The sequence below is a fragment of the Pleurodeles waltl genome, chromosome 3_2 (assembly GCF_031143425.1).
Source record: "Pleurodeles waltl isolate 20211129_DDA chromosome 3_2, aPleWal1.hap1.20221129, whole genome shotgun sequence".
In the NCBI taxonomy this organism is placed as follows: Eukaryota; Metazoa; Chordata; class Amphibia; order Caudata; family Salamandridae; genus Pleurodeles; species Pleurodeles waltl.
The window spans coordinates 132,866,999-132,894,077 of record NC_090441.1 but is presented as its reverse complement, the minus strand read 5'-3'; the positions used below and the strand labels follow the sequence as shown (position 1 = coordinate 132,894,077).

Genomic DNA, 27,079 nt, shown 5'->3' with positions numbered 1-27,079 from the left:
CTAACCACAGGTAAAGGTTGGAGGGGAGCCTTACATTTCTCCCCACTCTTGCCACTTGCCTGACAAGTTGGGCAAGACCCACAGTGTGCAGCAGAATGCTTGTGCATCTGGGGCTAATAGAAGTGGGAGACAAGCCTCTTATAGGTCTTGTCCTGCCCCAGATGTCCTGCCAAAGGCACATCATGAGCCAACCCCAGTAGGAAGGCCCTGAAGCACTGGGGTACCACCAGCATACGAGCTGACCCAGGCTCAGGAACCTTAGGCTCACTATACAGGAGGCCATCCTCCCAACAGATGAGGTGAGTATTGGGCTCCTCGCTAGCCGCCTGGGCTGCAGCCTGCTGCCGCAGTTCCTCTAAAGTAGGGCAAGTTTTCTGTGCTTCACAGAATGCCTCCCTGGTGGGTCCACCTTCCTGCTGCCACTGCGACAGCTCAGGGACCTCCCCCCGTTCAGCCACCTGTTCCCCTCTAGGCTCCGGGGCGTCACCCTCAGGCTCTGCCTCCTTCCAGACCGTGGGAACTTCTGGGGCCAGTTTCCCACGCCCCCTGCCCTTCCTCTTCTTGGCGGTCCCCTGGGCCACTGTTTCAGGCTCCAGGGGCTCTGGACCACCCTGACGGGCTGCCATTGACCGGGTGGATACGCATACCCACCCAGGCAGTCCCAACATCTCCAAGTGAGACCTGTGTTCCACCTCCTTCCACAGGGAATCTTCCAGGTCATTGCCTAGCAAACAATCAACAGGCATGGTTGGACTCACAGCTACCTTCAAGAAACCTGAGACCCCTCCCCATTCAAAGGGAACCTGCGCCACTCTGCACAGGCTCTCTGAGTTGTCCACGGCAACTACTTGGTGAAGTACCTGGGGATCAATCTGCTCTTCAGACAGCAGCTGACTCCTCACTGTAGTCACACTGGCTCCTGTGTCTCTCAAAGCCTCCACCCTCTGTCCATTGATGGTCACCCACTGCCTGTACTTCTTAGTGTTCTCAGGCACAAGGGTTCTCTGGACCATCTCACTGTCCCCTAGTGAGACAAGGGTAATCTCAGCTGGCTCCCACCCACCTGGAACCAACACCTACCCAAGCGCTACACTGGCCAAACCCTGGGACGGCGCACCAGTGAGTGCCAGTGTACTTTTGGGGCATTTTGGCTCCCCCCTCACATGACTCACCTGGTCACATGCATAACACTTATGTGGGGGACCACCTGCCACTGGCTTCCCTTTGGACAACCATGGCTTCTTCTCACTGGGGGGTTGGGAATCCTTACCCTGGGAATCAGTTTGGGGCCCTTTAGAGAACTCCCCCTATTTAAACTTAGCCCCCCTTTCTTCTGAGAGGGTCCCTGCCCACCCTTGACGTGGTCTCCCCCATACCTCTTCTGGACCCTGGTGCTCTCCCAGTGGTCCGCTTCCTGCACAAGCTTCCTGGGGTCAGTCAGCTTGCTGTCAATCAGGTGCTGGCGCAGCTCTGGAAAACAAACTGTAGAAGTGCTCCCAAGCAATCAGATTGTAAAGCCCCTCATACGTAGCTACCTTACTGCCGTTCACCCAACCATCCAGTGACCTGCAATAAGAATCAACACATTCCAACCATGTTTGGGATTCCTTTTTCTTGTAGGGCCTAAACTTATCCTTATACTGCTCAGGGGTGAGACATACCTTGTGAGTAGGGCATCCTTCATGATAGTAGGTGAGATTCGGAGCATCCCCTAAGGCTGTCACTGTATCCCTCCCCTCTGCCTCAAAGTGCTTCCACAGACCCACCCCCCAATGAGCCTCAGGGACCAGATTCATATGGAGAGAAGACTCATACCACTTAAACCACAAGTATATGTTGTCCTTCCTTTTATAATCCTTCACAAGATCTTTAGGAATGTGCACCCTCCTTTCAGGCTTCATTGTGATGTGGCTTCCACCATCCCTACTAGACTGGCTCTGATCCAGCTCCCTCAAGCTGAGCTCATGAGCCAACAACAACTTTTTCTCCTCAATAGCCATCCTCATTTTCTCCAACTCCCTCTGGTGCTCCCTCTCTGCCTGTCTGTCCTGCAATTCTTCAGGGGTCAGACCCTTAGATGAGATACTGCTACCTGCCCTGTAGACCCTCTCCCTGGATATAACAGGCCCACCCACAATACCATTGTGTATGGAATGCTCTTCCTCCTCCTAATCCTCCTCCTCTGTGTGCCCTTCAGTGTTCTTGGCTGTCACCCAGGCCCTCAGCGCCTTTTGCAGCTCCTCCTTCTTGGATGAGCTCTTAATGGGACAGTCAAAACTTTTACAGAACTGCTTTAACTGAGCCTTGGTATAGCTTTCCAATTTCTGTAGGTCAAAAGCAGCTCCAACTGATGCATCTCCAGATTGGGACATGATGAAAAGTCAACAAAAGTGCAAAGTTCCAAAAGGCAGAAAACAAGTTCCCAAATGAAGTTCAAAAGTCAATCAAAGATTACCACAAAAATGGATGTAGGGAAAAATCCAAGCAAAAGAGAAAAATCTAAAATCACCAGACAAGCAGTATGTGGTCATGTAGTGGTCTGCACTCAAAACAGTAGTGTACACTTAATCACGGTATGTCAAGTACAAATACAAGTCCAATCCCAACCGCTGATCACCAATGTTAGAAATGGGGTCTTTGGTAGGCAGTCAGGTTACCCCCTGTCCAAGCAAGGACCCTCACTCTAGTCAGGGTAAAAGAGAATCACCCACAGCTAACCCCATGCTTACCCCCTTGGTAGCTTGGCACAAGCAGTAGGCTTAACCTCAGAGTGCTAGTTGTAAAGTATTTGTACCAACACACACAGTAACTTAATGAAAACACTACAAAATGACACAACACAGATTTAGAAAAATAGAAAATATTTATCGAAACAAAACAATACCAGAACAAAAAAATCCACAATACACAAGTCAAGTTATCAATCAAAAACCCCAAAAAATGAGTCTTCCTGTAATTTTAAACACAACGCTAACGGCGTGAAAATGTACCTTGGGTGCGTCAAAAATAACCACGCAAGGGCGAGTGTGCGTAAAAAGGGCTTGCGATGCATCGATTTCACTCACGAGCAAGACCTTGCGTCGGTTCTTCTTTCGTCGGGTCGGACGTGTCGTTTCTCATCTCCGCAGGAGAGCGATGCGTCAATCCAGTCAGCACTCTCGGGTCCGGGCAGGTCTTGTGTTGTTTTACACACCCAGCGGTACTTGCGTCGGAAATCCAGCCACACGGTGATCTGAAAACCACGCAGCGCTGGTTGTGATTTCACAAGCCTCCGTCAGCGACGCTGTGCGTCGTTTCTCCAGCCCCGGGCGGCGATCATCGGGTCACATTGTAGGCGAGTGCCGATTTTCAGCTGCGAAGCCGGCGGCGCGTTGATTTTTCAGCGGCAGATCGGAGTTGCATCGATCTTTTCCCTGCACGCGGTTCTGTGCGTGGATTTCTTCCTCTTAGGCTGCCAGCTTCACCTTTCAGGGTCCCAGGAAATGGATGGGCACCACTTGGCAGAGTAGGAGTCTCTCCAGAGACTCCAGGTGCTGGCAGAGACAAGTCTTTGCTGTCCCTGAGACTTCAAACAACAGGAGGCAAGCTTTAAATCAAGCCCTTCGAGATCTTCACAAGATGGAAGGCACACAAAGTCCAGTCTTTGCCCTCTTATTCTGGCAGAAGAGGCAACTGCAGGATAGCTCCACAAAGCACAGTCACAGGCAGGGCAGCTCTTATTCCTCAGCTCTTCTCCAGGCAGAGGTTCCTCTTGGTTTCCACAAGTGTTCTAAAGTCTGTGGTTTTTGGTGCCCTTCTTATACCCATTTTCTCCTTTGAAGTAGACCTACTTCAAAGCAAAGTCTCTCTTGATTGTGAAATCTTGCCTTGCCCAGGCCAGGCCCCAGACACTCACCAGGGGGTTGGAGACTGCATTGTGTGAGGACAGACACAGCCCTTTCAGGTGTAAGTGACCACTCCTCCCCACCCTCCTAGCACAGATGGCTCCTCAGGATATGCAGGCTACACCCCAGCTCCATTTGTGTCACTGTCTTGTGAGAAGTGCAACCAGCCCAACTGTCAAACTGACCCAGACAGGGAATCCACAAACAGGCAGAGTCACAGAAATGGTATAAGCAAGAACATGCTCACTTTCTAAAAGTGGCATTTTCAAACACACAATCTTAAAATCAACTTTACTAAAAGATGTATTTTTCAATTGTGAGTTCAGCGACCCCAAACTCCACATGTCCATCCGCTCCCAAAGGCAATCTACACTTTAATCAGATTTAAAGGTAGCCCCCCATATTAACCTATGAGAGGGACAGGCCTTGCAACAGTGAAAAACGAATTTAGCAATATTTCACTGTCAGGACATAGAAAACACAAATACTATATGTCCTACCTTAACCATACACTGCACCCTTCCCTCGGGGCTACCTAGGGCCTACCGTAGGGGTGTCTTACATGTAAGGAAAGGGAAGGTTTAGGCGTGGCAAGTGGGTACACTTGCCAAGTCGAATTTACAGTTAAAACTGCACACACAGACACTGCAGTGGCAGGTCTGAGACATGATTACAGAGCTACTTAGGTGGGTGGCACAACCAGTGCTGCAGGCCCACTAGTGGCATTTGATTTACAGGCCCTGGGCACCTCCACTGCACTGTACTAGGGACTTACTAGTAAATCAAATATGCCAATCATGGATGAACCAATTACATATACATTTTTTATAGGAGCACTTGCACTTTAGCACTGGTTAGCAGTGGTAAAGTGGCCAGAGTAACAAAAACAGCAAAAACAGAGTCCAGCACACATCAACAACCTGGGAAACAGAGGCAAAAAGTTAAGGGAGACCATGCCAAGGATGAAAAGTCTAGCAGTGGTCATTTTGTCTCAAATGGCATGGTGGGTGGTTGAGATTAATTTGAGCATTCCATCCATCGTCTTGTAGTTGCAGTTGATGTCTCAATTTTAGGCAATATAATGTTTGTATGAAAAGTGGAATGGAGTTCACGTTTTATCAGAACGAACAAAGCAATTCTCCAAGATTATTTGGAGCTGTTTTGGTCTTTGATAAATATACCTTTTTCTATTTTAATGCTGTGAGTCACACCCTGCTCTTGTAAAAACCTAACAACCTCTGTGATGAAGACACTGGCTGCTAACATGTTACAACTGTCACAGTATTTCTGTGATGGGGTTTCGAATTACTGAAATTTTCTAAATTTGTGGTAATCAGAGCAATGCTTGGTAATGTTGATGCCACACATTTCAACTATCCCGGCACAGCTCATACTGAGCACCTCTGCGTACACATTCTGGGCCTCAATTAGAGATTGGTGTACGAGTTACTCCGTCACAGCGGTGACAGATAACCTGTCAGATGAAATTTAAATCCCATTATATCCTATGGGATTTAGATTTTGGTGGCTGGGATATCCGCCACGGTAGGGATGGAGTAACTTGTCCGCCAATATCTAAATCAGGCCCTGTGTCCACTAATTTGATATCTAACAAACCTTTAAGGATCTGCTGCCCATGAGTCTATGGAGCCATACTGCAGCGTTCCTGTCCGTGACTGTGCTTCTGGTTGTCGTGTAAGGTGCAGAATGTTAATATCAGAAATACAAGGCACTTCCTTACCTGTGTGCTGCTGGTGCTTCCTCTTCGGCTGCTGTTCTGACTCTCCCCACTCATGTTTGTGCTGTAGCAAAGAGCATCAAACCCCAAAATACCTCCAACGCAGTCACCAATGAGACAAACCTGAAAAGAAATTAGACAGAATCAGTGCTATCCTTACTTGTAGATGTTTCTGTGTTGGAAGTTCTGTACCATAAACAGAGCTGTTGTGCATCAGGCACATGTACGTAGGTGAAAGAATGAGAATGTCCCTAAGAAAGGAACAATTAAATATATTTTACACTAGTGAAACAATTGTAAACGAAGTGCACTAACTGCTTCATCTTGCTTAGAGAGAAAATAAGCTTTCATTTATGGCACTTGATGATGATGTACCAGGGCAGTTAAGATGTTATGTCATCAGTACAACCAATCAGTATGGAGAAAAACTTAATTTTAGGTGTAATTTAAGTCATATTACATTAAAACCATGTCATTAATATTTTAATTATAAAATTCCAAAATGCCAGACTTGATTGGGCTCTCAAGCATCACTAGTGAGCTTGCATGTTCTAGGACAGTGGTGTCCAATAAAGAGGGATGATAACTGATGCCAAATAAAGATTGAGGAGGGCTGATCAAAGCCAGACTTTCAAAATATCCATCCCGAATAGGTTTACATGCAATGAACCAAAATGAAAATTATTTGCCTAGTCAGTGGGGATACTGAAAACCTGGTCTGATTTAGCCCTCTGGGTCTGTGCTGGATGTCACTGGCTTATGGCATTGCAAGCTGAGTACTACTGCAAATATCTAGTGAAACGTAAACCTTTAATAACCCCTTGATAATGAAAGGCTGGAGTGGTACTTCTAATGTCCAATCTTGTGCCCTAAAGATTACATCAAAAGTTTTACAGAGATGCATCCAGGGCCAGGACATATTATACATTGTGCCCCGGGAGCGCAAAGGGCTTGTGCACCAGCTTTGTGTGTCCCAACGTATTATGTATGTGGGAGCGGGCCCTTAAGTGGTGCACTGTCAGTGCGCTTTTGGCCAACACCCTGGTGGGGGAAAGGGTGTCCCATGGACCTCCTCAGACATCCCCCTACAGGCAGGTGCAGTCACTCACTACACCTACGTGCAACCTGCAAGGGGATCACTCTCCTCTTCAAGGTGAAGGTGCATGTCATAATACGGACCTGTGCAACCCTTAACTCCCTGCCACAGAATCCTCTGCATATATCCATTATTGTTATGTAGCTTTAAAAGCCCAGCACTATTCTTAATGCATTCTTAGGGGCATATTTAAGTAAAGTGGCGCTGCACTAGGCCACTTTCCTAGCGCCCCCCTACCGTCACCATGTGTGCGCCGTATCTAGGATACGGCACACCATGGCACAGGGTAGAGGGCAATAGCATAATTTTTATTGGCGCTATTGATGTACTCTGCAGGAGGTCCATTATAAATAATGGAAGCCGCCTTTTAATGCCTGCTCTGGGCAGGCGTTAAAAGTGCCATACAAAATGACGCCAGGAAATCTTTTAGATTTCCTTGGGCCATTTCCCCCCAACGGGAAAGGCCCCCCTTGCATACATTATGCCTGGCACAGGCATAATGTAGCGCAAAGGGTTGCAAAGTGATGCAATGTATGCATTGCGACACTTTGTAAATATGGTGCGAGGATTTTGGCCTCGTTGGGCCACATTAGCGTAAAAACAAAACCGCTAATGTGGCTGAAGGTGGAGCTAGGGGCTTCTAAATATGCCCCTTATTCTTTTGACTCTTGAGAAAGAAAAAGCTCAACTCCCTACTGCATTGCTTTAGACCAAATTGATTCTTAAGAAAAAGAAAAAAATGTCTTTCATATCACCAGTATTGTGAAATATTCCATAGAGCACGAAATAGTGCAGGAAAAATGCAGCTATGACCAAATACCTTCAGATTGTGTCAGAGTGCCTGTGTATGTGTGAGACTCAATGTGTCTGTCTGTATGCCTCAGTGTGTGTTTATGTGCCTGTGCTGAACAGGTGAGCCTATCCGAATGTTTGTTACTATGTACAACCACCTCTGAGTGGATAGGGCTCGGATCCTGATAATCCTATAGTACTCGACATGAAAAAGATTAGCCTAAGTACCTAAGGAGAAGGGGGGAGAGAGAGAAAAAGGAAGAGAGAGAAGAGACACAGAGAGAGATGATTTGAGTGCGTGGGTAAATTGTTTTGATTTTCTCATGTCAAAAATAAATAGTTGCTATATGCAAATGTAGGGTCAAACATAGATATGAGGGGTTGGACATGTGAGTTAAAGGGGCGCATGGGGAGGCGGTGAATGAGAGTAGAAGGCACAGAGATGGAAACCTGACCTTTGCCCACCCCTAACTCACTGGATGAGGTCCCTTGGACCCTACCTGTACCCGGTGTCACAGAAACTTTTTCTATATCTGAAGGAAGGTCGTAGCGTTCAATAACAAGTAAATACAAATAGAACCATTAGGCCTTTAGGGGTACCTCGCTTAATCTTTGCATTTCACTGTTCAAGCCACTCTAAAACCAAGAAAAACTCCTTATTACCAGTCCTTCATTTGTAAAGGCGTAAATGCCAGATCCCAAAGTTTGTCTCAGAAGTCTCTGGCTGGTGCTTCTGAATGATGGGGTTGCTAAATTCGAGGCTGTCCAGCTTTGATTCCACCTCACACCTATTCCACCCACTACCATACACTCTCTGCAGCTTTATCTCCCTCTTGTAGAATCGTTTTCATCCCTCCTGTCTGCCCTAGTCACTGTTTTTCCATCTCTCTCTTTCTTTCCCCCCCCTCTGTCTTATTCTACCTGGGCTCCACATGCCGCCACCAGGTCAACTTAGGTACTGCTTGTTATTGTTCTCCTCCCCCCGTCGTGTGTCTGGATGTATTCAACTAACAGTGTTATCCTCCTCGTGCCCTCTGAAGTGTCCTCTCACACAAAGTGCTGCCCATTAGCTCCAGGAGCACATCTGCAGTGTCCCAGGTGTGCACTCCGGCCAATGAAGATATGCTGGCCTTGCACACTGTTGCACCTAGCTGCAGGGCTAGAAGTATTAAATGCACTAAACTGGATAACAATTGGCTAAGACGATATCATTGCTGATGTCTACTCACAAGTTCCTCTAGGGTCATCATAGGTAATTTTACACAGCTTCGTTTGTAAATCCTTTTTTTACCTGTATTTTTGGTCCAGTTGTTCCTCTGTTATTTTGTCAAATGTAAATCGATGACCTTAATTGTATGAAGTTCTGATGCCCTTTTGGGTCCTGGTCTGCAATATACAGAGCTAAAAAAGGTAAGGAATTAAGCACCCCTAGTGTGTCTATTACAAGTCACTGGTGAGCTTTGTGACCAAAACGTGCAATGTGGCCAGAAGATGAGTTTCTTTATAAGGTCAAATAACTCCAAAGTGACTCACTATTATTTTAACTATCTCCCACAGATAGCACTATAACCAGTACTTTAACATATACCTCAAGTACGGCATGCATATACCTCTTGCTCATGATTGGATAACTTGCTTGTCCATTTTAAATACCTACCTGATTCAATTGTGTTTCACTCTATTGTTTGACTGGTCGAGTGCCTCCTTCCACTGCTAATATCAGGGAATTTATTTTTTCTTATCATTTGTGCTTTAGCACTTGATGTGAGTGAAATCTTGCTCTCTTTCTCTCTTCCCTGCCTCTAACTGTGGCCCTCTTTTGCTGCTATTAATTTATTAAGTTTGACAATGCTTGTAAAAGCCAAAAGAGTTGACTTGCAATCTTTGTGTGCTATTTTCTATACATCCAAGATGGCTGTCACCTTGCATGTAAATGCACTGTGGCCGCCATGTCTGGAGGAAATAGAAAATAGTGTTCCAAGATGGTGGGTGTTAGAAATGGGGTCTTTGGTTGGCAGTCAGGTTACCCCCTGTCCAAGCAAGGACCCTCACTCTAGTCAGGGTAAGTCACACACAATCCAAATTATTGTGTGCCCACCCTCTGGTAGCTTGGCACTGAGCAGTCAGGTTTAACTTAGAAGGCAATGTGTAAAGTATTTGTGCAATAAATCATACAATAACACCATATAGCACCACAAAAATACACCACACAGTGTTTAGAAAAATATATAATATTTATCTGGATATTTGTAGGTTAAAACGATCAAAGATGCAATAAGTAAATGTAGAGATATCACTGAAAAGTGTTATAAAGCGTCTTAAGTCTTTTTAAAGCAAACAAAGGGCCAGATGTATCAAGAATGCATTTTGCGAATCGGAAATAGCTATTTTTAAGAAATCGCTATTTTCGATTCGCAAAATGCAATGTATCACATTTGCGATTCGGTAATAGCGATTTCTTAAAAATCGCAAATGCTATTATCGAATCGCAAATTGCGATACAGCCCCCATTCGCATCTATGGGCCTGTCGGCCCATATTTGAGAATATTTTCCATGTCCCAAATTGCGAATTCCTAACTGGAATTCGCAATTTTGGGAAATGCAAAGTCCAGGGTGCTGGGGGCCTAAGGCCCCCTCTGCTGCACCCCAAAACATTTTTTTACAACATGTAAGATGCACACATGCCAAAATGCATTTTTAAAATTTGCACATGGTTACCACCAAGTTCAACTTGGTGGTAATAGCAATTCCTTAATGCCCAATTCGCATTAAGGAATTGCTTCTTACATGTGCTTTAGAGATTGCAAATAAGGAATCCTTATTTGTGATTTCTTATTTAGAGAGTCGCAATTTGCGACTCTCTAAACAGGGTAGCAATTTTAAGGAATCGCTATTTTAGCGATTCCTTAAAATTGCATTCAGAATGCCTTTGATACATTCTGAAATGGCTTTTTGCATTTGCAAATGGGCATTCGCACCGTTTGCGAATGCAAAAAGCTTTGATACATCTGGCCCAAAGTCTCTTTCAAGCACAAAGTACCTGATTTGTGTGAAAATTCTCCGCAAAGGGCCACAGAAGAGCAGAAGCGTGGAAACAAAGGGGGGTGCGTTGATTTCTCGGGCAGCACACGGCGATGCTTCGTTTAGTTTCCACACAAGGACGGCTGTGCGTCAATTTCCGGCGCTCGGTCGTGGATCCTCTTCAGGTTGCAGGGTTTTCAGATGCCCGGGGTCTGTGCATGGAATCCTGGGCTTGCGGAGCAAAGTCATAAGCGCTGTGTCGGTCCGGTGGGCGTTGCGTGGAATTTTCTCCCGCACAGCAGGCTCTGCGTCGATTTCCCCTCTGGAAGTCGGGTTGCGTCGTCCCAGGTCTGCTGTGTATCGATCCGGTGGGCCGTGCGTCAAAGTTCCGGTCACAACGCAGGCGCCGCGTCGATCTTCTCCTTGTGAAGTCACGCTGCGGCGTTCCGGTTCGGTGTGTGGTGAATTTCTCACCGCGGGGCAGGCTGTGCATTGTTTTTAGCAAGCTGTGCGTCGAAGTTTCACCTCACAAGGAGTCCAGTTGCAAGAGTGAAGTCTTTTTGGTCCTGAGACTTCAGGGAACAGGAGGCAAGCTCTATCCAAGCCCTTGGAGAGCACTTCATCAACACAGCCAGAGAGCAGCAAGGCAGCAGGGCAACAGCAAGGCAGCAGTCCTTCACAGAAAGCAGTCAGGTGAGTCCTTTGGGCAGCCAGTCAGTTCCTCTTGGCGGGATGCAGGTTCTGGTTCCAGTTTTCTTCTCCAGGAAGTGTCTGAGTTGGAACGGGCAGAGGCCCTGTTTATATACCCAAATGTGCCTTTGAAGTGGGGGAGACTTTAAAGAGTGGCTTAGAAGTTCACCAGGTCCCCTTTCAGTTCAATCCTGTCTGCCAGGGTCCCAGTAGGGGGTGTGGCAGTCTTTTGTGTGAGAGCAGGCCCTCCACCCTCCCAGCCCAGGAAGACCCATTCAAAATGCAGATGTATGCAAGTGAGGCTGAGTATCCTGTGTTTTGGGTATGTCTGAGTGAATGCACAAGGAGCTGTCAACTAAACCCAGCCAGACGTGGATTGTAAGGCACAGAAAGATTTAAGTGCAGAGAAATGCTCACTTTCTAAAAGTGGCATTTCTAAAATAGTAATATTAAATCCAACTTCACCAGTCGGCAGGATTTTATATCACCATTCTGGCCATACTAAATATGACCTTCCTACTCCCTTCAGATCAGCAGCTACCACTTCAATAATGTATGAGGGCAGCCCCAATGTTAGCCTATGAAGGGAGCAGGCCTCACAGTAGTGTAAAAATGAATTTAGGAGTTTTACACTACCAGGACATGTAAACTACACAGGTACATGTCGTTCCTTTTACCCACACAGCACCCTGCTTTAGTGGTTACCTAGGGCACACATTAGAGGTGACTTATATGTAGAGAAAGGGGAGGTTTACGCTTGGCAAGTACTTTTAAATGCCAAGTCGAAGTGGCAGTGAAACTGCACACACAGGCCTTGCAATGACAAGGCCCACTAGTAGCATTTAATCTACAGGCCCTAGGCACATACAGTGCACATTACTAGGGACTTATAAGTAAATTAAATAGTCCCATTGGGTAGGATCCAAAGTTACCATGTGTAAAGGGAGAGAGCATATGCACTTTAGCACTGGTTAGCAGTGGTAAAGTGCGCAGAGTCTAAACGCCAGCAAAAACAGTGTTCAAAAAGTGGAGGGAGGCAGGCAAAAAGTTAGGGGTGACCACCCTAAGGCTGTCAGGTCTAACATGTGTGCCCCCCAGCTGAAAGTTGGGAGAGCTACCCAACCTCCTGGGAGAGACCATCAGCATTGGCGTGGTCAACCCCTGGGCGATGCTCCACCGTAAAGTCCATCCCCTGTAGGCGAAATGGACCACCTCAAGAGTTTTGGATTCTAACACCTCATCTGCATGAGCCATCTGAGGGGCCTGTGGTCTGTCTGAACCCGGAAGTGAGTCCCAAACAGGTATGGTCTCAGCTTCTTCAGTGCCCAGACTATAGCAAAAGCTTCTCTTTCAATAGCACTCCACCTCTGTTCCCGTGGTAATAGTCTTCTGCTAATATAGACTACCGGTTGGTCTAGGCCTCCTCGTTTAGCTGTGCTAGGACCGCCCCTTTGCATGCTCTGAAGCGTCTGTTTGCACGATAAATTCCTTGGAGTAGTCAGGGGCCTTGAGCATGGAGGCCGTGCACATGGCTTCCTTCAGGGAGTCAAAGGCTTTCTGACAAGCCTCTGTCCAATTCACCAACCTAGGTTGTTTCTTGGAAGTGAGTTCGGTCAAGGGTGACACAATGGTACAATAGCCCTTGACGAATCTGCGGTAATATCCGGTGAGGCCTAAAAAGGCTATCACCTCAGTCTGTGTTCTAGGTGGTTGCCAGGCCTTGATAGTTTCAATCTTGGCCTGGAGTGGCTGCACCTTGCCACCACCTACTAGGTGTCCCAAGTACACCACAGAATCCTGCCCAATCTGGCACTTACTAGCCTTGATGGTCAGGCCTGCCTGTCACAGAGCCTGAAGCACCTCCTTGAGGTGGAGCAGGTGTTCCTCCCAGCTGGAACTGTAGACAGCTATGTCGTCCAGGTAGGCTGCACAGTAGGCATCCTTACCAGCTAGGACCCCGTTAACCAACCGTTGGAAGGTAGCGGGGCATTTTTCAACCCAAATGGCATCACCCGGAACTGGTAATGGCCATCAGGTGTGGAAAATGCTGATCTCTCTTTAGCCCCCTCAGTCAGGGCGATCTGCCAGTACCCTGAAGTAAGATCAAACGTACTCAGGAACTTGGCAGCGCCTAGTCTGTCAACGAGCTCATCAGCTCGGGGGATGGGGTGAGCATCAGTCCCTGTGACTGAGTTGAGACCCCGGTAGTCCACACAGAACCTGAGTTCTGGCTTCGCACCTGGGGCAGTAGCCTTAGGGACCAACACCACACGGCTGGCCCAGGGGCTACTGGATTTCTCAATAACCCCTAAAGTCAACATCTTGGAGACCTCCTCCTTGATGCTAGCCTTTACCTTATCCGATAACCTGTAAATTTTGTTCTTCACAGGGGGACTGTCACCTGTGTCAATGTCATGAACACCGAGGTGGGTCAGTCCAGGAGTAAGGGAGAACAGGGGGGAGAACTGCTCCAACAGCTCATAACAGTCTCCTCTCTGGTTTAGAGTCAGGGAGTCAGAGAGAATGACACCTCCCACTGACCCATTACCTTCTTGGGCAGAGAGGAGGTCGGGGAGAGGTTCACTCTCCTCTTCCATGCCTTCATCTGTGACCAGAAGCATGTTGACTTCAGACCTCTCAAAATGAGGCTTCAGTCGGTTGACATGGAGCACCCTTAGGGGGTTCCTAGGGACTGGAGGTCCACTAGGTAAATGGCCTCCCCTTTCAGCTCCTTCACTTCAAATGGGCCAGACCAGCGGTCCTGGAGAGCTCTAGGCTCTACTGGCACCATTACCCACACTTTGGCCCTCATTCTGACCTTGGCGGGCGGCGGAGGCCGCCCGCCAAAGTCCCGCCGTCAGGTTACCGTTCCGCGGTCGAAAGACCGCGGCGGTAATTCTGACTTTCCTGCTGGGCTGGCGGGCGGTCGCCTTCAGACCGCCAGCCAGCCCAGCGGGAAAGAGGCTTCCACGATGAAGCCGGCTCGGAATCGAGCCGGCGGAGTGGAAGCTGTGCGACGGGTGCAGTTGCACCCGTCGCGTATTTCACTGTCTGCGCAGCAGACAGTGAAATACATGTAGGGGCCCTCTTACGGGGGCCCCTGCGACCCCCCCTACCGCCATCCGGATCTCGGCGGTCCGACCGCCGGGATCTGGATGGCGGTAGGGGGGGTCGGAATCCCCGCGGCGGTGCAGCAAGCTGCGCCGCCGCGGAGGATTCAATGGGGCCGCGGTACACTGGCGGGACCCCGCCAGTGGTGCCGGTCCGACCGCGGCTTTACCGCCGCGGTCGGAATCCCCATTGGAGCACCGCCGGCCTGTCGGCAGTGCTCCCGCGGTCCTCCGCCCTGGCGGTCAAAGACCGCCAGGGTCAGAATGACCACCTTTGTCTCCAGGTTGAAACTCTACCTTGGTGGCCTTCTGGTCATACCAGCGTTTCATTACCTCTTGACTGGCCTCAAGGTTACTTTTGGCCTCTTTCCAGAAGTGGTTCATCTGGTTGCAGCGGGCCAGCATGTAGCTGACCACATCCTGAGGGGGTGCCTTTGGAGCTTTCTCCAACCCCTCCTTGACAATGCTTAAGGGTCCCCTGACAGGTTACCCATAGAGGAGCTCAAAGGGACTGAACCCTACCCCCTTCTGGGGTACCTCTCTGTAAGCAAAGAGAAGGCATGGTAAGAGGACGTCCCACTTAAGCCTCAGGGCCTCAGGGAGGCCACCAATCATGCCTTTCAAGGTCTTGTTGAATCTCTCCACAAGACCATTAGATTGGGGGTGATAGGGTGTGGTGAACTTGTAGGTTACACCACACGCATCCCACATAGACTTCATGTATGCAGACATGAAGTTAGTGCCTCTGTCAGACACTATCTCCTTTGGGAATCCCACTCGGGTAAATATCCCCATCAGAGTTCTGGTCACCACCGGTGATGTTACGGTCCTCAGAGGGATTGCCTCTGGGTAACGGGTGGCGTTGTCCACCAAAACCAGGATGAACCTGTTGCCCAGGGCAGTTTTGGGGTCCAATGGACCAACAATGTCGATGCCCACCCTTTCAAAGGGGGTGCCAACGACAGGAAGTGGAATCAGGGGGGCCTTAACCCTTTTTCCTGTTTTACCACTGGCCTGGCAGGTAGGACAGGATCTACAGAACGTATCTGAGTTTGTCCTCATTCTGGGCCAATAAAAGTGGGTGACAAGCCTGGCAAAGGTCTTGTCTTGCCCCAAATGTCCTGGCAGGGGAATGTCGTGAGCCAGACCCAGTAGGAAGGTTTGGTAACACTGGGGGACCACCAGCGCACGATATGGCCGGAACCTTAGGCTCACTGTAGAGGAGATCATTCTCCCAATATATGTGGTGATCACCAGAGGCTTCACCTGCTGCCTGGGCTGAGGCTTGCTGCCTCAGGCCCTCTAGAGTGGGACATTCTTTCTGCGCCTTGCAGAATTCCTCCCTGGTGGGCCTACCCTCAACTTGCCAGCCATCAAGTTCAGGTAGGTCACCTAGGGCGGCAATGTCTTCCCCAGTTGGCTCGTGGGCCTCCTCCTCAGGAACCCCGTCAACCTCTGCAGGAACTTCTGGGACCGGTTTCCCGCGCCCCTTGCCCCTCCTCTTGGCAGTTGTCTGGGCCATTGTTCCAGGCTCCAGACGCCCTTGACTTCCCTCTCGGTCAGCCATGGACCGTGTGGTCATGCAGACCCACTCAGGCAATCCTAACATTTCCAAGTGAGACCTTAGCTCTACCTCCTTCCAAGTAGTGTTCTCAAGGTCGTTGCCTAACAGACAATCTAGAGGCATGGCAGGACTCACAGCTACTTTCAGAGTACCAGAGACCCCCCCCCCACTCAAGGTGAACCAGAGCTACCTGTAGGTGGCTCTCACGATTGTCGGCGACTATGACCTGGTGGAATGTATTTGGGATGACCTGCTCTGCTGACACGAGCTGACCCTTGACAGTAGTCATGCTGGCTCCTGTGTCACGCAGAGCCTCCACCCTTTGCCCATTGATGGTGACCCACTGTCTATACTTGGAAGTATTGGCAGGCATGTGGGCTTTTGGCACCATCTCTGCATCCCCCAGGGACACTAGGGTTACCTCTGTCTGCACTCCAAAACTGTCTGGGACCATCTCCTCCCCGAGCGCTACGCTAGCCAACCCAGGTGTCTGTCCTCCTTTGGGGGGCTGTGCCCTCTTGGGACACTTGGAGTCGCCCTCAGAGTGCCCATACTTATTACACTCTGCACAGTGGGGTACATACCTCCCTGTCTTATGGTCAGTAAAACCTTTCTTTTGAGAATCAGACCGGGACTGGTTACCACTACTCCCTTGGGAACTATTTTGGGGGCCTTTTGAGAACTCCTTGTTTTTAAGTTTTTCTCCCCCCTCTTTCTTCTGATGGGAACCCTGACCACCTTTGTGGGTGTCCCCCCAGATACCTTTTTGGACACTGTGGTACTAGCCCCGAGGTCCGCCCTCCTCAGCAAGCTTCCTGGGATCAGTCAGATTACTGTCAACTAGGTGCTGGCGCAACTCTGTAAAACAAATACTGAGCATATGCTCTCTCAGAATCAAATTATACAATCCTGTGTAATCATCTACTTTGCAGCCCTGCACCCATCCATTCAGTGCCTTACTGGAAAAGTCAAATAAATCTACCCATGTTTGTGTGGATAGTTTAGTGCTGTCCCTAAACCTCTGACGGTATTTCTCCGGGGTCAGTCCAAACTTGGCAAGTAAAATGGCTTTCTGACATAGGTATGTGTTTTGATCTGGTTTGTCCAATGCAAGAAGTGTGTCCCTCCCCAAAGGTGGCACATAACTCCACATAGCTGTACCCCATTGCCCTTCAGGAACCTCATCAGCCCTTAGTGCAACTTCATAAGCAGCTAACCATTTATCTATGTCATCTCCCACCACAAAACTGGGCACCACATTTTTGGGTATACGAACCTTCTTTTCTCCAGCAGGTCCTGTCTGTATGCTGCCACCATTACTGATGGATTCAGACTGGCTTGCCTTAAGATCCAGCTCCTTGAGACTCAGTTCATGAGCCAACAAAAGTTTATTTTCAGCCAAGGCTCTCTCAGCTGCTTGGGCTTCTCTCTCTGCCCTTCTTTCCTCCTGTCTGTTGAGCCTCAATTTTCAGTCTTGACATTTGCAATTGGAACTCCCTCTCTTCTCTCCTTTCCTCTGTGGTCAGGCCTTGCTCAGAGACACTGCTCCCTGGTCTGGAAGGGGGCAAAATTGCAGTGGTAACATCACCCACTGATGGCAACAAATCCTCTGAGGGGCCATTTTCTGGCTCCTCTTCCTCATCATCCTCCTCTAAATGGGCTTCTGCCCAGGCCCTCAGCGCCACTTGAAAGTCCACCTTTCTGGATGCCCCTTGGGTGGGTACTCTCATCTCCCTGCAGAACCCTTTTAGATGTTTGACAGTGTATGTCTGCAACAGGGCTAGGTCAAAATCTCCTGCCTGAGACCCAGCCAAAGACATGTTGAGTGAGGATTTAGGTTTAGAAAATTGTCAGGAAAAAACGAATTTGCAAAAGAGATAAAAATCAAGTTGACCTTCAACTGTGGGTAGGTAGTGAAATACTTAGCTACTGTATGTCACTGCACAAATACAAGTCCTATCCTCACCGCTGATCACCAATGTTAGAAATGGGGTCTTTGGTTGGCAGTCAGGTTACCCTCTGTCCAAGCAAGGACCCTCACTCTAGTCAGGGTAAGTCACACACAATCCAAATTATCCTGTGCCCACCCTCTGGTAGCTTGGCACTGAGCAGTCAGGCTTAACTTAGAAGGCAATGTGTAAAGTATTTGTGCAATAAATCATACAATAACACAATATAGCACCACAAAAATACACCACACAGTGTTTAGAAATATATATAATATTTATCTGGATATTTGCAGGTCAAAACGATAAAAGATGCAATAAGAAATTGTAGAGATATCACTGAAAAGTGATATGAAGTGTCTTAAGTCTTTAAAAAGCAAACAAAGTCTCTTTCAAGCACAAAGTACCTGGTTTGGAGTGAAAAATCTCTGCAAAGGGCCGCAGAGGAGGAGATGCATGGAAAATGGTGTGTGCGTCGGTTTCGCCCCTTCACACACGGACTTGTGTCGTTATTTTTCACGCGGGGAAGACGTTGCGTTGATTTCCGGCACGCGGACAGTCTCCTCTGTGGGTAGCGGGGTTTTCAGACGCCCCGGGGTTGTTGTCCGGCTGCATGTCTTTCCGGTGGGCTGTGCATGGAATTTTCTCCCTCGCGGCAGGCGCCGCGTCGAACTCCTCTCTGGAAGTTGGGCGGCGTTGTCCAGGCGGGCCGTGTGTCGAAGTTCTGGTCGCACCACAGGTGTTGCGTCGATCTTTTCCTCGCGGGGTCGAGCGGTGTCTTTCCGGTTCGGCGTGCGGTGAATCTTTCACCGCGGAGCATGCTGTGCGTCGAAGTTTTCGCCGCACAAGGAGTCCAGTTGAAAAAGAGAAGTCTTTTTGGTCCTGAGACTTCAGGGAACAGGAGGCAAGCTCTACCCAAGCCCTTGGAGAGCACTTCTGCAGCAGGGCAAGAGTTCAGCAAGGCAGCAGGGCAACAGCAAGGCAGCAGTCCTCTGTAGAAAGCAGTCAGGTGAGTCCTTTAGGCATCCAGGCAGTTCTTCTTGGCAGGATGCAGGTTCTGGTTCATGTTTCTTCTCCAGCAAGTGTCTGAGGTGGTAGGGCAGAGGCCCTGTTTTATACCCAAATGTGCCTTTGAAGTGGGGGAGACTTCAAAGAGTGGTTTAGAAGTGCACCAGGTCCCCTTTCAGTTCAACCCTGTCTGCCAGGGTCCCAGTAGGGGGTGTGGCAGTCCTTTGTGTCAGAGCGGGCCCTCCACCCTCCCAGCCCAGGAAGACCCATTCAAAATGCAGATGTATGCAAGTGAGGCTGAGTACCCTGTGTTTGGGGTGTGTCTGAGTGAATGCACAAGGAGCTGTCAACTAAACCCAACCAGTCGTGGATTGTAAGGCACAGAAAGATTTAAGTGCAAAGAAATGCTCACTTTCTAAAAGTGGCATTTCTAGAATAGTAATATTAAATCCAACTTCACCAGTCAGCAGGATTTTGTATTACCATTCTGGCCATACTAAATATGACCTTCCTACTCCCTTCAGATCAGGAGCTACCACTTCAATAATGTATGAGGGCAGCCCCAATATTAGCCTATGAAGGGAGCAGGCCTCACAGTAGTGTAAAAACGAATTTATGAGTTTTACACTACCAGGACATGTAAACTACACAGTTACATGTCCTTCCTTTTACCCACACAGCACCGTGCTCTAGTGGTTACCTAGGGCACACATTAGAGGTGACTTATATGTAGAGAAAGGGGAGGTTTAGGCTTGGCAAGTACTTTTAAATGCCAAGTCGAAGTGGCAGTGAAACTGCACACACAGGCCTTGCAATGGCAGGCCTGAGACAAGGTTAAGGGGCTACTTAAGTGGGTGGCACAACCAGTGCTGCAGTCCCACTAGTAGCATTTAATCTACAGGCCCTAGGCACATACAGTGCACATTACTAGGGACTTATAAGTAAATTAAATAGTCCAATTGGGTAGGATCCAAAGTTACCATGTTTAAAGGGAGAGAGCATATGCCCTTTAGTACTGGTTAGCAGTGGTAAAGTGCGCAGAGTCTAAAAGCCAGCAAAAACAGTGTTCAAAAAGTGGAGGGAGGCAGGCAAAATGTTAGGGGTGACCACCCTAAGGCTGTCAGGTCTAACATGCTTGCATTGCAGGGAATTATTGTTTATGTGTAGGAAGCTGTCCCTGCACATAAACAATCGATAATGTTGATTTGCTAGTCCTATGTGAGCTGCACAATGCAGCACACATAGGAGTAGCAAATCATCATTATTCAATGATTGTTTATGTGCAGGAAAGAGCACCTTCCTGCATATAAACAATCATTAATGTTGTTTTGCTCTTCATATGTGTGCTTCAGAATGCCGTACACATCTCCCGGAAAAACTAGAAATGAAACACACAGTTCCAGGCAATCTTCTATATTGCAATGCTTCAGGGGACTAAGGCCTAGATTTACAAACGTTTTGGGTCGGGTTTCCCATACTTTTTTAACGCAAACCTGATGCAAAACCTTTTTGGGAATTTACAAACCAACGCAAATTGGTATTTGTGTTGGTTTGTAAGGAAAAGTAAAGCAACCTGTGCAAATTGCTACTTTGCATTACTTAGTCAAATGAGGTGTTACATGGGTGGTGCATGGGCATTGCCATGCAACCACCCATGCTTTTTCATGCAAACCCCTATCTATTGACATTAGTAGACAGAGTTTTGCATCACAAAGTAATGCTGCTGGAAAGCAGGCATTAAAAGGATATTTTTAAAATTTCTCCTTTCTTTTCCGACTCTGCTGCAATGTACAGTACACAAAGTAGGAAAAGTGCTAACACTTGCCTCGCTATAATATTTTGTATTGGAAGGCTACCCTTCCAGTACAAAACATATACTAGACACACACACACACACAGTGTGTGTGTATGTGTGTGGCGCTTGGGAGGAAAATTCTGCACCAACGTTAGGGAGAGGGGAGGAGAGTGACATATCTCTGCAGATATGATGCTCTCCTGCTCTCCCAATGTCACGCAACGCAGCACAGTACCTTTGGGTGCTGTGCTGCGTTGCATGACACCTTTGTAAATCTCGGCCTAAATCTCAGTTGAGAATATATACATCTTATAAAATTGTCACAGTGAGCCAGTTGACTCCTATTGGACAGTTTGAATACATTTTTATTCAACATCTTTTCAACTGATTATAACAACATATGTCGTCTCAGTTCAATCCTCCTATCCTTTCCCCCTTAGCACACTCCAATTGTCCATTTATAGCATTATCCCCAACCTTAAAAGCAGAACTGCGTAGTTTATAGTTATCAGTTATTTTAATGGCCATATAAATGTTCCATGTTGGTACTCTAGCAAATGACTAGTTACAGACTACTAACACAAGAATATATTTAAAAATGCCCACTGCAAACTCGTGCTCACTGCTCATTTCCTCCCCACTCCCTTTGTCCACTGTGGCTATTGTTCATCGCCCATGTGTCTAGTTTTACTTCACATTTTGTAATTTCTCTACTGTGCATTGGGGTAATTGAATGGAGGCAGTAAGACAAAGCAGAGATCCTAGTGGTCTTTTTCAAGAACCAAACTTAATCAGCGATCCTTTCTTCCTTTCCCTTCAAGCCTCTAAAGGTGTAGCACTTGTTACCTTAACCAGACAGTCGGTTAAATTTTGTGTGTACTGATTCGCAGAAATGTATCTTAGCAATTGAACCATGTTGACCGTTTACTGCAGAGAGCCTATCACAACAAAGGAATCTTAAGAGATGTCCAGAAGGCACTGTGGCTTACTCTGGAATGGATATTAATGGATTAGGAGTTACAAAGTATGAGGCCAAGACAGAGAAGGCTCTACCTCCACGTCAAGCCCATAGGGGGACAGTTGTCAAATAAACGCTCATGGAAAGGGTATTTGGGCTTTGAGAATTGTGAAGAAATCTTGTGCGAAGTTGCTTGGGTTCTTGACCTAGACTCACCTGTTGGGCAGAGCAGAGTACCTTAAACTCGATTCACTGGGACACCAGCAACCAATGCAGCACCCTATGGGAACTGATACAAGATGCTATTCAACCAGTGTACCACTAACCTGAGAATAGTGTTTTGAATTACTTGAAGATTATAAATAGTTGTTTGCAGCAAACCAAAGCAGCACGAGTTGGCATAATATAGCCAGGATAGTTTTCCAACAATGATCACAGATTTTCACAGAAGCTTGGAAATTAACTGAGCACACTAACACAAAGCCATTGACCTGGTCCCTCAAATGGAGATACTTGTCCATAGTGAAGCCCAACTTTGTGACCTTCTTGACTGGTCATGGTGACTTCCCATTTGTTCCAACCACAAGATGTCCAGAAGTGACCCCTTTGGTACCCTCATTCAACAGGCATGGGCATTGAGTGAAACAGAGGAAGACTTTGTCATAGTGAGAAGGATGACAACCACGATAACGCCACACCCCAGAACCTAGTTCTACCATACAGTGGGTCTAAAGGGTGAAACACGATGTATTGAAGCCACAGAGAGCTCCAGTACAATTAAGGTAACTGAGTGTCCTGCATCAATTTCCAATTTATGATCATCCAAAACGGATACCAAGGCCGTTTCTGTGCCTGTCTTGTGTTGAAACCCTACTTGTTCTTAGCCGAGCAACTAAGATGATTCAAGATAATTTGCAGGCCAGCAAAGCAATACTATTTTAGAAAAGTCTAGAAGCAGTAAGATGGGGAGATGGATTGCTTTGCTCTTTAGGTCTTAGCTGGTCTTTATTAGAAAAGGTGTTTTTCACCTTGTTTTCTAGCATAAACCCCTACACCAGAGGACTAAGAAACATTCAATAACATTGGTATGGCTAGTATCACAGCAAGGGGTGAAGCTCTGCCCATAGGCAAATACAATCTGGGGAACCCGATTAGCGAAACAATAAGAGGGCTCCACGTGATCAGGTCTGATCAACAAGGTGGCATCAATTCTAACTTCATTGTTAGATTCCATTAAGTTCAGATAGCCCATCAAGGTCTGCATTTATGCCTTCATAAATTATTTGCATGCAAGAATCTATTTATATTTATGTAGTGTGAATCATCTAGGATGCAACAGAGCACTGTACAGTGGATGGGGAGCTGGGAAACTATCTACGAGACCATGTATATCAAGTGAGGATTCCACATTTGTAGGCAAAGGGAGAGTAGGGCCTGATTCAGAGTGTGTCAGGTGGCCTACTCTGCCACAAACGAAATGGCCATCCCTTGCTCTGTATTACAAGTGAATCATATCCAATGGCACTTGTAATTCAGCAGATGGGATATTCGTCATGATTGTGATGAAGTAACCTGTGTGCTGAACTCTAAATCAGGCCCTAAGTGATTTGCCTAGAATCACACGATGTTGAGCCAAGTGCAGAGGCCAGGATTCAAACCTGGTTACCAGGTTCCAAAGTCAGCAGCTCTAGTCAATAAACCACATCTACTCCCAAAGCATATACCCCACAGTACAATGACTGGCCAAATAATAGCGCTTACATACACATTGATTGTTTCTAACTCAAATGTTCATGCAGAGACTTCCTCTCACTCAAAACAAAACAAATAAATTACTGATCAATCACTTAGATTGCGCACCTTTGCCTTTCATCTTAATAAAATCCATTCTTTAATGTGCCCCGAGAAGCCTAAAGCTAAAGTGATAAGATCTCAACACTCAAGTTGCAAGGTGAGTAGCCTAATCTAGGAGTTGACATAAATCTGATTTTGATACATTTCCGTTATCTCTATAAGGCTATCTTTAAATTAGGGTGGAAAGCACCTTAAAATGAATGTTTGATGTAAAATCCCAAAGAGGGCTATAGATAAAGTAACTTGTCGAGACATCAAATTGGTTCACATTTGAATTATCAAAGCAAGGGACAACAGACACAAAGCATGGCTTTCAATTGGGCCACAACCTTTAGTCCAGGCTAGCCTTTTAACACCAATAATGTTCTAGAAATTCCATCTGGTTCTGAGGATGGGGTTGGTTCCAGTTTACTTAATAAAGGCTCCATCTTCATTTTCAGGCTATCCAAAAAGGACAGGTTTACACAGAGTTAAAATGGAAATATAGCATGAATCCACCTTCATAGACAAATGTTGGACATCCCTTTGATAATCCACTGTTTATCAATGGAAAGTTCAAGCTGCACCGTCATTTTCACAAACCTCCAAGTAATAGATTGCTGAAAAAAGGATAACTGTGTCCTTAGTAAAAATGGCAATGAATTGAGCCACTTAATAAAGGGCTCCTGCATAAGGGCGGAGAGAAGCGTCACCTCCCTCCTCCCATCCCCCCTCGCCGGCAGCAGCAGCTGCAAAAGCTTTAGAAGAAAAGGATAATAACCATTGTTTATTATCCTTTTCCTTTAAAGGGGTGGGGCCACAGGGGTGAAGAGCAGTGAGGGGAGTGCACTGTGCACTCCCCTAAGTGCACATGTGTGTTTGGCCGGCCGTCTCAGGCCGGCCAAACACACATGTGCAGAAGGCTCACTCCAGCCCAGCAACACAGTTGCCGGGCTGGGGAGAACATGCTCCCAGTCCGCCTAGGAGCGCCCTGGCTAGGCGCTCCCATCAATCTGAATGCTGCTTTGAGCAGCGTCAGGATTGGCCGCTGGGCAGGCTGGGAGCCTGTGCCTGCAGCGAGATGGAGAAGAGGAGCAGTGCGGCGATGAGCAGGTAAGTGTTTTTTTTTAAAATTTATTTTATTTTAATGTTGATTCCACCCCCCCAGCCCGTGCGCTGCCCTGCCCCTTCCAAGCCCCGCAAGCCGCTCCTGCACTTAATGGTTAGGGCTGGCAAATATTTTAAGTGTCCAGTTCAATGTATCCAATATTGATACTTCTTTCTAAAGCTGGGAATAGTGCGTTTTTTCAAAAGCTCCTACATCACATATGTGTGCTCACAAACACAAACCAGTGACTGATGCAGTATTATATTTTTTAAATGTAAAGTGAGCAGCTCCATCCACCCCGATTAAGAATGGCAAAAAAGAGCATGTTACATTGGCCAACATTATATATGGGACAAATTATATAGAACGGATCACCTGTGGCATAGGACGCTTCAGTGGGTTTGTTGAAGCTTATGGTCATTAAAATAGTTCCAGTTGTAAAATTCTCAAACAGATTTACTGTTTAAATGTTGTGTTGTAATGCATTGGGGAGACGCGCTGTGTGACCATCCGACAAATGTCTATTACTATTTTTATTGCCACCAAGAAGAAACCAAAACATAAGAATTATGGACTAGTGATTAAAATAGTGGCTAATATACTAATGCAGTACCACGCACTCTCTAACCCGGCAAAAGGGTCACTTACAACTCATTCATCCACTGACTCATAACTAAGACATATCCAGAGGTTAAACTTCAAGTATATCTTGATCATCTACCACCAAGAAACCAAAAATACAAAAAAATATCACTGACTAAAGCAATATCTGCCTATATCATAGTTATTGATCAAATCTCCAATAGGGGTGGATCCATGCCACATATTAACCACTGCCTATTTAAATATTCTACATTTAGATTAATTGCTTGTAAATGTGTGTTATGTGGATGTTCTAGCATTGATCCAACCCTTTTTGATCGACCTTGGGCACTCGAACATGTATGCTAAAGACGAACATCACGTTTACAGAAAGATCTTTGACTCAAAATATGTGCTATTAAGTAAATGTTGCTTTTTTATATAACAATCCCATTTAGTGCCTAGAACTTATTTTACAACCTGAAACCCCTTCCCAGCTTGACCTACCTGTCCGTCAAAGCCTGCCCCGTCCTCTGACTTGAGAAACTCGTTGTATACTTGGTTTGCTTTACTAATCACCATGGCAACAGCATCCTGGTACTGCGGGGAGGAGATGGCCAGCAAAGGTAAGGCAGCAAGTGGGATGTGGTCTTCGCTGCTGCTCAAGCAGCTCTCATCATAGCTGTACGGGTTCAAGCTGGAAGAAAGGAAATTCAGGTATAAAGGGACAATCGAGCAAAGCACAGGGCAGGAAATCAAAAATCAACACCTGAGGAGATACATGTATATCTAGACAGTGGTAAAATAGTTCTTAGTAAAGATAGCAACAAAATGGAATAGCAGGCAATCCTGTTAGCATTAAAGATCATCAGAAGAGGAAATGTTTCCACCCACTGATGAATCTGGGTATCTGTGGTTCAAGTATTTATGATAGCTTCTGTGACATGCTCCCCTAAAACATTTGTTAATCATAGGATACCATTTTTGCTGACTTTATTAATGCAAATTGCAGTATGATTCCTGAAAAACATAATACAGTAATACACCATCAACTTAAATCTCTCCTCTTACCTACATCATACAATGATCCGAACATGAACATTTTGTGCACTGAATCCCACAACAATGTCTTATTATGGGAAGCAACAAAAATGGGGAAACCCGATACTCATACAGAGATCTGGATAGATATATAGACAAAAAAGTAAAATTCCTGATAGAAATGGTTTCATGATATTTGTCTAATTATTGTCACCAATTATTTTGTTAATAAAATATACCTCTGGGTAAAATCAATTGGTGTAGTCCTTCGAATACAATATTTTATGACATATTATGAAGGGGGTACTAAAATATCGAGTTAATGCTAAATTGTAGAACGTAAAACTACTTTATTACAAATTTGAAAAAAAATAAATCCAAAATATAAAGAAATGTCCTTAATTTTTTGAGAGAAAAATCTAGACGCATGGAAAGTAACACAGACATACTGGACAATTCACAAAACAATCATATATAACAAGACTGGACAGTGTCCAAGATGGCGACCGTAGCGGTAGCATAAACTGCGGCTCCGCTCCCGGTCACCCGACTATCCTGCATCCAGGCTTCCCCCGCCCTCCTGGCGGGTCGCCGCATGCCCTACCACTCGGAGGGGCCCCCGGGAAGATCCTACCTGATCTCATCAGAGGCGCGCACCGCTCCGCACGCGTGCCGTATTCACCGTGCGAAGTGACCGCCCTGCACAACGCGTCTCCGTCTGGGTCCCGGCGCCCACTCTGTGACGGGGGTGCGATCGGCCTCGATTCCTGGACGCTCCTTGGGTGACCCTCGGAGCCGCGCCCGCTGGGCCCCACGAGCTCGGAAAGGCCGTGGTCTGCCACCGGCCCGGGCGACCGGGGGAATACGAGCGTCGCTGCGACGATCCCTCTAGAAACTCTGCTGACAGCATGC

At 47.0% G+C, this 27,079-nt stretch overlaps 1 protein-coding gene across 2 annotated transcripts in view; it reads right to left on the bottom strand.

Annotated features, from left to right (window-relative positions):
- The window catches only part of PITPNM3 (PITPNM family member 3), a 1,929,018-nt gene that overhangs the window by 471,438 nt on the left and 1,430,501 nt on the right, over positions 1–27,079 (bottom strand). For both annotated transcript variants that reach the window (XM_069226994.1, XM_069226995.1), the window contains exons 6-7: positions 25,634–25,823; positions 5,626–5,745 (exon numbers count right to left, since the gene is read on the bottom strand). In XM_069226994.1, the coding sequence (XP_069083095.1) occupies positions 5,626–5,745; positions 25,634–25,823 (310 nt within the window). The remainder of the gene's footprint in view (positions 1–5,625; positions 5,746–25,633; positions 25,824–27,079) is intronic.